Here is an 11,805-nt window from a genome sequence, read left to right on the forward strand (position 1 = left end):
CCTCAGCCTCCCCAGTAGCTGGGACTACAGGCGCCTGCCACCTCGCCCGGCTAGTTTTTTGTATTTTTTAGTAGAGACGGGGTTTCACCATGTAGGCCAGGATGGTCTCGATCTCCTGACCTTGTGATCCGCCTGTCTCGGCCTCCCAAAGTGCTGGGATTATAGGCTTGAGCCACCGCACCCGGCCCATGGATTATTTATAAGTGTGTTGCTTAGCATCCAAATTTGGAGGTCTTTATAGACATTCTTATCTACTTCCAATTGAATTTCATTGAGATCAGAGAACATACATTATATGAGTTCTCTTTTTTAAAAGAAACTTTACTTAGACTTATTTTATAGCCCAGAATATGGGCTATAAAATGAGTGAGGGTACCATCTTCACTGGAAGAGAATGAGTTTTCAGTAGATGCATGTGTGCTCTATAAATGCCAATTAAGTCAAGGTGGTTCAGATCTTTTATGACTTTACTAATATTTTTGTCAAATTGTTCCATTAATTGCTTAGAACAGTGTGTTATAATTTCCTCTGAATTTTGTAATTTTTTTTTTTTTTTGAGATTGGAGTCTCACTTTGTTGCCCAGGCTGGAGTGCTGTGGCATGATCTCGGCTCACTGCAACCTCTACCTCCTGGGTTCAAGTGATTTACCTACCTTAGCCTCTCCAATAGCTGGGATTACAGGTGTACGCCACCACACCTGGCTACTTTTTGTATTTTTAGTAGAGACAAGGTTTCTCTATTTTGGCTAGGCTGGTCTCAAACTCCTGACCTCAGGTGAATCCGCCTACCTTGCCCTCCCAAAGTGCTGGGTAAATTTTTGCTTCATTTATTTTGAAGCTCTATTATTGAGGACATATACTTTATGCTCATTATGCCTACTGGATGAAATAACTATTTCAACACTACAAAGATCCCTTTTCATGTCTTATAATATTCTTGGCCTTAAAATCCACCTCATATGATATTAAGATCATTACTTGATCTTAATATTACTTGATATTAAGGCTTATTACTTGAATGGTATCTCTGTTTTCATCCATTTGCTCCTAATGTACGTGTATTTTGCTTTTAAATTCCATCTCTTGGCTGGGCACAATGGCTCATGCCTGTAATCTCAGCTCTTGGGGAGGCTGAGGCAGGGGGATCACCTGAGGTCTGGTGTTCAAGACCAGACTGGCCAACATGGTGAAACCCCATCTCTACTAAAAATACAAAAATTAGCCAGGCATGGTGGCACATGCCTGTAATCCCAGCTACTTGGAAGGCTTAGGCAGGAGAATCACTTGAACCCAGCAGGCAGAGGTTGCAGTGAGCTGAGATCCCGCCGCCACCGTACTCCAGCGTGGGCAATAGACCAAGACTCTGTCTCAAAAAAAAAAAAAAAAAATCCATCTCTTATAAACATTATGTAGTTGAGTCTCACTTTTTCATCCTTCTAACCATATCTACCTTTGAGTTATAGTCTTTGGTGGATTTACAATTAGTGTAATTATTAATATAGCCAAAATAATTCTATAATTTTACCATTTTTTGTCAATTCTATTTCTTTTACCTGTTCCTTCTTACTTGCATATTTAATGTTAATTGAGTATGTTTTAGAATTCCATTTTAATTGTACATTGGCTTTTTGGTTTTTTTTTTTCAGATGGAGTTTCGCTCTTGTTGCCCATGCTGGAGTGCCATGGCATAATCTCAACTCACCGCAACCTCCTGCCTCCCAGGTTCAAGCGATTCTCCTGCCTCCGCTTCCCGAGTAGCTGGGATTACAGGCATGCGCCACAATGCCTGGCTAATTTTGTATTTTTAGTAGAGATGGGGTTTCTCCATGTTGTTTAGGCTGCTCTTGAACTCCTGATTTCAGGATATCCACTTGCTTCGCCCTCCCAAAGTGCTGGGATTACAGGTGTGAGCCACGCCATGCCCGGCCTGTGCATTGGTTTTTTAAATCAACAATATTTCCATTTTATATGTAATTGTTATAGTGACTATAATAAATGCTTTCTTCTAAAAAAAATTAAAACTAAGGTAAATTATATATAATATGAAACTTATCTTTTAATCTTTTAAAGTATGTAGTTCAGTGACACTACATTTATTAATGTTGTTGTGCAACAATCACAACTATCCATCCTCAGAAGTTATTTCATCTTCGCATTCTTCCCTTCTTACAACTCCTGGCATCCAACATTCTACTTTTGGGTTTTGTGAATTTGACTACATTAGGGACCTCATATAAGTGGAATCCTATTTCATTTGTCCTTTTATAAATGGCATTTTGCTGAGCATGTCTTTAATGTTCATTCATTGTGTAGCATGTGCCAGTATTTCCTTCCTTTTCATGGCTGAGTAATTCTCCATAGTATGAATATACCACATTATCTATTGATCTGTCCAACCTGGGTTTCTTCCACTTTTTGGCTATTGTGAATAATACTGCTATAAACGTGAGTGTACAAACATCTGTTTGAAACCATGCTTTCAATTCTTTTGGACATATACCTAGAAGTGGGAATGATGGATCATCTGGTAATCCTGTTTTTACTTTTGAGGAACTATCAAACTGTTTTCCACAGTGGCTGCACTATTTTACATTCCCATTAACAGGGCACGAGGGTTCCAACTTCTCTACAACCTTGCTAATGCTCTGTGTGTGTGTGTGTGTGTGTGTGTGTGTGTGTGTCTTTGAGACGGAGTCTAGCTCTGTCGCCCAGGCTGGAGTGCCGTGGTGCAATCTGGGCTCTCTGCAAGCTCTGCCTCCTGGGTTCATGCCATTCTGCTTCAGCCTCTGGAGTAGCTGGGACTACAGGTGCCCGCCCGCCACCACGCCAAGCTAATTTTTTTGTATTTTTTTAAGTGGAGATGGGGTTTCACGGTGTTAGCCAGAATGGTCTGGATCTCCTGACCTCATGATCCGCCCGCCTCGGCCTCCCAAAGTGCTGGGATTACAGGCGTGAGCCACCGGGCCCGTCCTGTATGTGTGTTTTTTATAATAATCATCCTGATGGGTATAGGATGGTATCTCTGTGGTTTTGACAGCAGTTCCCTAATGATTAGTGATTAGAGTATCTTTTCATATACTTATTGACCATTTGTATATTTGCTTTGGAGGAATGTTTATAAAAATCAGTTGCCCATTTTTAACTGGGTTGTTTTTCTTTTGTTGGACTATAGGAATTCTTTATGTACTTTAGATATTAAGACTTTATCAGATATATGACTTACAAATATATTCTCTCACTCTGTGGGTTTTGCCTTTTTATCCAGTTAATTATATCTTTTGATGCATACGAGTTACTGATTTTCATGAAGTCCAAAATATGTATATTTTCTTTCGTTGCCTGTGTCCATGGTGTCATATGCAAGAAATTATTGCCAAATCCAATGTCACAAAATTTTTATCCTATATTTTATTTCAAGAGTTCTGTAGTTTTAGCACTTACATTTACATCTTTTTTTTGTTTTTGTTTTTAGCTTTTTTTTTTTTTTTTTTGAGGTGGAGTCTCGCTCTGTCGCCCAGGCTGGAGTGCAGTGGCGCGATCTGGGCTCACTGCAAGCTCCGCCTCCGGGTTCACGCCATTCTCCTGCCTCAGCCTCCCGAGTAGCTGGGACTACAGGGGCCCGCCACTGCGCCCGGCTAATTTTTTGTATTTTTAGTAGAGACGGAGTTTCACCATGGTCTCGATCTCCTAATCTTGTGATCCGCCCGCCTCGGCCTCCCAAAGTGCTGGGATTACAGGCGTGAGCCACCACGCCCGGCTTTTAGCTATTTTTTATATATGATGTTAGGCTAAGATTCACTTCAGTCTTTTGAATATGGATATCCAATTCTCCCAGCCCCCTTCATTGAAAAGACGGCCCTTTTCTCCATTCAACCGTCTTGGCATCCTTGTGAAAAATAATTTGGCCATATATGTGAGGGTTTATTTCTGGCTGCTCTACTCTATTCCACTGATCTATTTGCCTGCTTTTATGCCAGTACCATGCTGTTTTGATTACTGCAGCTTTGCAGGAGATTTTGAAAATCAGGAAATATGAATCCTACTACATTTTTATTCATTTTCAAGATTGTTTTGGCTATTCTGGTCCCTAGAAATTCCATATGAATTTTAGAATACATTTTTTCATTTCTGCAAAAATGTAATTGGGATTTTGATAGAGATTACATTGAATGTATAGATCACTTTAGGAAATGTTGACATAATTAGTCTTACAATCCATAATCATGGCATAGCTTTCCATGTATTTTTGTATTCTTTAATTACTTTCAGTAATGTTTTATAGTTTTCATTGCACAAGTCTTCCACCTCCTTGGTGAGTTTACTCCTATTTTATTATTTTTGATACTGTTGTAAATGGATTTTTTCCTAATTTCTTTTTTTGAATTGTTCATTGGTAGTATATAGAAATGCAATTGACTTTTCCAGTTGATTTTGTATTCTGCTTCTTTGATGAATTCATTTTAGTACTATTAAAGAAAAATTAAAAACACAGTTTAGATATACCCCATGGCAATCACCCATAACCATGTAGCCAAAACTTAAGACATCCTGATATCCCTGAAACGTTAGCTGTAATCATGAAAAAAACCCACAAAATGTAAGTTTTACACCTTCGCCATGATGTAATATGGTTCAGTGAAATTAAATCAAGCAGCTATAGAAAAATCAGCTTAAACAGCTCTGATTGCCTTTAAAAGGAAAGTAAATTTATAATAGTCAATCATGAAATTGTCAAAATATATCCTCCTTTATAGAGTGTCCTATACCTGCTGTAAGGCAAGTTTGTTACCACTTGGTAAGCTGCCACTTGCCTCCTTCATGATAATGCAACCTGACTCTCACCCTAACCACTAGGACCCATCCCAAATGCTGCCCAGGCCACACTTGAGGTCACTCATCTAATCCACTCTCCACTGGGTGAACAATGATCTCTAAAGGGTAGATCTGATGGGGGACGTGCTCAGTGAAAACTTGACAATGGCCTTGGTGACTCTGGATGTGACTCTCCACACTCTATTCAGATCCTCTGTTCTGTCCTCAGCCTGCCTGCCACACTCCCCACCTCTCATGTTCAACGCACTCTATGAGCAGGCTGAGGACATGACATCTGCATTAGTGCAGCTTCCTAGAATCCACATTACCCATTCATTCACTCATGGAAGACATGTAGGCGCCTGGCGACCATGTATGCAAGGAGCCATGGCGTATCGGGAACACGACACAGCCCTTCCTTTCCTTAGCACAGTTTCCATTCACAGGAGCTGAGGCACAGCCATCATTAACCCCAAAGTCCACGAACTTGTGAAGAGTCTGGAGGGGCTGCTCAGGCAGAGGTGACAAATGCCATCGGTGGTAGGGACAGTAGTGGACATAGAGGAAAGAGTTCATGCAAACAGAATCCCAGACAGACAGGAAGCCAGTGTAATGGGGGAGGGGAGTAAAAACAAGAGCGGTACTGCTGAATTAATGTTGTAATATGATTACAAAATGTAGGAGAGTTGAAATAATATAGATCCATTCATCACCATTCACTCTTTCTGCTGTGTAGGACGAGGCTGTGCCATCCATGGGCCTCTCTGATTGAGGGAGAATGGGCATGTGGCCAGAGATGTGTGATTGTGTTGGGCCACAGAAATGGGCTCATGGGGGTGTCCATGGGCATGGTTAAGAGAGAGAAGGAAAACAAGAAGAAGGGAGGGCAGGGGTTTGGCTTGATCAGTTCTTGACCCATCGAATTCTAGGAACCCTGCCTCCTCCCGGACATGAGTCATTGGCGGGGTTTCCCTGTCTTGTGACTCACCCACCTGTGACACAGGCTCCTTGCTTTATACCAAGTTTGAGCCTAACGCCTGCTAATATTTCTCGTCAAAAATTAACCCGAGAAACCTTCTCTTTCTTCTCTGAGTCACCCACATCCTTAAAACTACCCTGGATAATCACAGTTCCTACATAGGTTGTTGTGTGAACTGACAGTGTTAATATGTATGGAAAGCGCTTAGAACACAGAACTTAAACACATGCTCTGATTACTATGATCATTACCCGCAATGTTGATTTTAAGCAAACCATATTATCCCAGCCAAACTACCATGACCTGCAGCCTTGGGACTGCACAGCCTCCCTCTGTCAGTCAAATATGGAGGGATGACATCTCTGGAGCCAGCACAGCCACTCTGGAGGTAGGGGAGGTGACAGTGGTGGGACCTCATGCTTCCTGATAGTTATTGAGGTCCCTGCTGTCATCTGCTCCACTGGACTGTGGGCTCCAGGGAGCAGCATTCACACAGGGCTCATTTGTCCTTCCCCAGCTCAGGCACAGATTTTCCCAGAGTAAAGAGCTCCTCGTCTACCTGATGAATGAATCACTCCCACCCCCGCCGCCAAGCACAGACAGTGAGACTAGCTATGGCCTCAGCTCACTGCATAAGGACAGCCTCCAGCTGCAGCAGGGGCAGAGGACCCTGTAGAGCTCTGTAGACTCTGTTGAGAACCACAGGCAGGAGCTTCCAGAGGTCAAGTGCAGGGCAGAGACTGGGAGAAGCAGCTGCTCCTTGCAGAGGACATGTCCAGTGTCTGCTGAGACTGACTCTGGGTGCCTGAGAAGAAGCCACCCAGGGAAGGAAAGACTAGATTGTGGCCCACGCAGGGCTGAGAGATCTGCATGTTCCTGTTCCCCTTCCCACAGTGGACAGACCACATGCCAGGGGTGCTGGCTAGTTACCATCGGAAGTTGACCACTATACCCTTAGTAGTTAACTAAATGAGCCTCTGAATAAGGAAAGTGAACACAAGGCATATGGTTATACGTAGTTAAAAGCTAGTATCAGAGGAGCAAACTGATCCTCAGTTTTCTAATTGTGACCAGAGTAATACCCAATAGACTTTGAAAAAAACAATGATGTTCAGTACCTAAGAAAGCAAAATTCACAATGTCATGCAATAAAAAATTACTATGCATGGAAAAAAACAAAAATGTCCCCACAGGCAGGAAAAAAAACGCAAGCAACAGAAACAGTGGTGTGATAACAGATATAATGGTGTTGCTACATTAAAGACCTTAAAACAGGTCATCTAAAGCTTACAAATGTACTCAAGGATATTTAAAAAAGAGAAACAAAAAACACCGCCACCAAACTCATAGGCTGGGCATGGTGGCCCAGGCCCGTAATCCCAACACTTTGGGAGGACAACATGGGAGGATTCCTTGAGCGCAGGAGTTTGAGACCAGCCTGGGCAACATGGTGAAACCCGGTCTCTACTAAAAATACAAAAATTAGCCAGGCGTGGTGGCAAGCGCCTGTGGTCCCAGGTGGGACCGAGGTGGAAGGATCACTTGAGCCCAAGAGGTTGAGGCTGCAGTGAGTTCTGACTGTGCCACTGCACTCCAGCCTGGGTGACAGAGTAAGACCCTGTCTCAAAAAAGAGAAACACAAAGAAGATCAGGAAATAAGTGAAAGATACTAAAAAAGCCAAAAGAGAACTTCTAAAGTTCAAAAAAAAAAAAAGTCTGATATACAGTAGATGAGATTAACAGCAGGTTAGATTCTGCAGAATCAGATCAATGAACTTGAAGAGCCCTCACTGGGAACTACCCAAAGTGAAGCATAGAAAATGATGGGGCAAAAAAAAGAACAGATACTAAGTTAACTCTGATACAAAATCTAACATTCTAACGTAGATGTATTAAGACCACGTTCACCAGAAGAGACAGAGTATTTGAAGAAATAATGGCTGAAAATCTTCCAAGCAGAACTTAAACTCGGCCAGGTACGGTGGCTCACGCCTGTAATCCCAGCACTTTGGGAGGCCGAGGTGGGCTGATCACGAGGTCAGGAGATCGAGACCATCCTGGCTAACACTGTGAAACCCTGTCTCTACTAAAAATACAAAAAATTAGCCGGGCATGGTGGCAGGCACCTGTAGTCCCAGCTACTCAGGAGGCTGAGGCAGGAGAATGGTATGAACCCGGGAGGTAGAGGTTGCAGTGAGCTGAGATCGCGTCACTGCACTCCAGCCTGGGCGACAAAGGTGACACTCCATCACAAAAACAAACAAACAAACAAACAAAATTAACTCTAAAACCCCAAATCCAAGAAATTCAACATAACTCTATTGTGGCTTCCTTCCTTCCTGCCTTCCTTCTTCTTCTTTTTTTTTTTTTTTTTTTTTTTGGAGTCTTGCTCTTGTCTCCCAGGCTGGAGTGCAGTGGCGCCATCTCTGCTCACTGCAGCCTCTGCCTCCCGGGTTCAAGTGATTCTCCTGCCTCAGCCTCCCAAGTAGCTGGGATACAGGCGCCCGCCTGGCTAATTTTGTAATTTTAGTAGAGACAGGGTTTCACCATGTTGGTCAGGCTGGTCTTGAACACCTGACCTCATGTGATCTGCCCGCCTTGGCCTCCCAAAGTGCTGAGATTACAGGCATGAACTACCAGACCCGGTTGTCATGGCTTTCTTTACAGAAAAATCTCCAAGGAGAACATAAACTCTAAAACCCCAAATCCGAGAAATTCAACACAACCCAGTTGTGGCTTTCTTTACAGAAAAATATCTTCCAAGTAGAAAGAACATAAAAGTCTAAAGCCAAAAATCCAAGAAATTCTTTATAGAAAAAACCACAACAGGGCAAACAAACCAAATCACTGCAAACCAGTGCTAAGAAAAATCATAAAAGCAGCCAGAGACCAAAGATCCACCACCCACAGAGAAGCAAGAGGCCCTGGGAGCCCTAGGCCCACGGAAACCACAGCAGGAAGGGGAGGCCGAGGCCCCTGCACACCTTCCTCATCAGGACGATTCCGCCCTCCCTCCACTCAGAGGTGATACCAAGGACACACAGTGGTGTGGGGTGGAAACAGTGAACTCAACATGAGGTGTGTAACAATATCCCATAAAACTCCAGTGCTTCACACTGATATTCTTTAGGTCAACACCAGCATTCTCTTGACCTTACTTTCACGGTTCCTCCTCTCGCTTCCAGCCCCTCTGTACAGTCTTGAGTTAGGTCTGGGCCCACACTCTTCCCCTCGCTGAGCTACGGTCTCCCCCTCTGTAAAATGTGATGATTCACAATCTCTCCGGGCGCTGAGCACACCGTGCCGTTCCCTACAAAGCCGACCCTGTGTCCCTCCCCATTATCACAGATATTTGCCGAGAGGTGGCAAGAAAGGCTCTTGCCAGACCAAAATGCAGCTGCTGCTATCAAGCAGGTCAGGCCCCAAGTGCCACAGACTCCCTTCTCCTAAATCTCATTTTCCCAAGGAACCCCAAACACTGGCATTGGCGATGAGCGGCCCCGCGCGCGTAGGGGTGCAGCCGCTAAGGAGGGGAAGGGTCCTCTCCAGCTGCCCCCGCGACCGCTCCCGCGCGCGGAACGGAACCACTGGGACGCAGCAACCACAGGGGAGGTCTTCGCTGGCCGCGGGTTCAAAGCGATCTGCAATGAGCACCTTTAGGAATTCATTCGAAGGCGCAAAAGGAAAAGAAATTAAGGCAGGAACTGAGCGAGGAAGGAAGGGAGGGAAAGAAAGAAAGGAAGAAAAAGAGAAAGAAAGAAAAAGAAAGGAAAGAAAACAAAATCAAAGTCCGACGACGTCACTGTGGCTTCACCCGGCTTACTCGGGAATTCCCACCTTGTCGCTCTCCCTCACTGGATTAGGGAATTTACACCGAGTGGAACGCGCGCTCTGCTCCTTCGCGGCCCCGGTCGCTCCTGCCCAGCCCGGGGACCCGGCTCTTCCCCAGACTCCGGCGACTGGTACGTCTTGCCCGGACATGCCCGGCCGCGGGCGACACGGGCCACGCACCCCCGCCGTGTCGCCCTCTCTCCCTGCCCGCTCCCGGCGTCAGGAGCGCTCTTCCCCAGCCAGGGACCGCGGCGGGGACTCACCAACATCAGTACCGCGGCGGCGACGACGACGAGCACAAGGGTCTTGAGGATGCCGAGCCCAGGCCTGGCTCCCCGCGCCTCCCTGGGTCCTGGGCCGCGCCCTTTCCGGGCCCCCGAAGCGGCCGGGGCGCTCTGTCCCCGTTGTCCCATGGCAGGAGGGAACGCTCTTCGCCCCCCAGGCCCGTAGGTTTCAACTCTTAAAGTAGATCGGACGTCAGTCCGTGTATTTTGTGGGCACAGAGATTGCGGAGTTCGCGGGACACGTGCTGATTTCTGTGTCCAGGCAGAGTTGGGGCGGCGCGGCTGTACTTTCACTGCCCCCAGGCAGGCGTCATTCGGGGCGGGGCGAATCAGAGCCAATATGCAACTGCAAATTCCGCCACAGGTTGGTGACAAAAAATAAATAAATAATAAGAACCTTGTCAACGTAACCCTCTGCAAGCGCGTCCAAGTGGGGCGGAGAAGGGAAGGTATCGAAAGTAACCTTCGCCCTGGCGGCTACGCCCGGGTCTGTGGTTTGTTTCTGGGTCCTGTCTGCGCCAGGACAGGCACTGAAACTGGGGGAGAATGAGTTGAGTGAGGCGCCTAGGGGAGTTGACGCCTCCCAGGGTCGCGCGCTTGGCTGTGAACAGACAGGGTCTTGAGGTTCAGAGTCCGCTTTCCAGGCGCGTCCTGATCCTCTCCCCTTCCCAGCGGCACCTGTCCTTCCTGTTCTCTCGTTCTCTCTCTTTCTTTCTTCTTTCCTTCTTTCTCATTTCTTTCCTTCCTTCTTTCTTCCTTCTCTTTCTTTCTTTCGTTCTTTCTTTTCTTTCTTTCTTTTTTCTTTTCCTTCCTTCCTTCCTGCTTACTCTTTCCTTCCTGCCTGCTTTCTCCTTCCCTCCTTCCTTCCTTCCTTCCTTCCTTCCTTCCCTCCTTTCTTTCTTTCCTTTTCTTTTCTTTCCTCTCTTTCTTTTCTTTCCTCTCTCTCTTTCTTTTTCTTTTCTTTCTTTTGTGTGGTTTATTTTTTGAGACAGTCTCTCTGTGGCTCAGGTTGGTGTGCCCTGGTGTGATCCCTGCTCACTGCCACCTCCGTCTCCCAGATTCAAGCAATGCTCCCATCTCAGCCTCCTGTGTAGCTGGTACTACAGGCCTGCACCACCACACCTGGCTAATTTTTGTAGTTTTAGTAGACATGGGGGTTCACTATGTTGGCCAAAAGACCACTGACCTAAGGGAGGAGACCACCCCTCATATTGTCTTATGCCCAATTTCTGCCTCCAAAGAAAGAAGAAGTAAAAACTAAAAGGCAGAAATGAAATCCACAGGCAGACAGCCCAGCACAATGCCCTGGGCCTGGTAGTGAAAGATGGACCCCTGACCTAACCGATTACGTTATCTATAGATTCCAGACATTGTATGGAAAAGCATTGTAAAAAATCCCTGTCCTGTTCTGTTCTGTTCTGTTCTGATTATCGGTGCATGCAGCCCCCCAGTCACGTACCCCCTGCTTGCTCAATCAATCACAACCTTCTCACACGGACCCCCTTAGAGTTGTGAGCCCTTAAAAGGGACAGGAATTGCCCACTCGGGGAGGTTGGCTCTTGAGACAGGAGTCTTGCCGATGCTCCCGGCCAAATAAACCCCTTCCTTCTTTCACTCCGCGTCTGGTGGGTTTTGTCTGTGGCTCTTCCCACTACAGAACCCAACTTACGCTCACATCTAGTCCACAGATGTGTCTGTGTCCCTGCAACCTTGCTACACTTAGCTTTCATTTGTCACTAGTCTAGGAAATAAAACATGATACATCACATTGTTAGGTATTTTCATTCCACATGGTACTAGGGATTTTCAAGGATACAGGAGTTTTTGGTACTGGGAGTCGATGACCAGGGGATCCAGACAAGACAGCAGTGGAGGGCGGCAGGGAAGACTGAATTCCCA

The 11,805-nt window shown here is 45.7% G+C and overlaps 1 protein-coding gene across 2 annotated transcripts in view; it reads right to left on the bottom strand.

Moving 5' to 3' along the window:
* Positions 1-10,399, bottom strand: part of TNFRSF10B (TNF receptor superfamily member 10b) — a 51,482-nt gene extending 41,083 nt beyond the window's left edge. For both annotated transcript variants that reach the window (XM_033228683.1, XM_033228674.1), the window contains exon 1: positions 9,886-10,399. In XM_033228683.1, coding sequence (XP_033084574.1) covers positions 9,886-10,035 — 150 coding nt within the window. In that variant the 5' untranslated portion in view covers positions 10,036-10,399. The remainder of the gene's footprint in view (positions 1-9,885) is intronic.
* Between the last annotated feature and the right edge of the window lie 1,406 nt (positions 10,400-11,805).

The sequence above is a fragment of the Trachypithecus francoisi genome, unplaced genomic scaffold (assembly GCF_009764315.1).
Source record: "Trachypithecus francoisi isolate TF-2019V2 unplaced genomic scaffold, Tfra_2.0 Contig01440, whole genome shotgun sequence".
NCBI lineage: Eukaryota > Metazoa > Chordata > Mammalia > Primates > Cercopithecidae > Trachypithecus > Trachypithecus francoisi.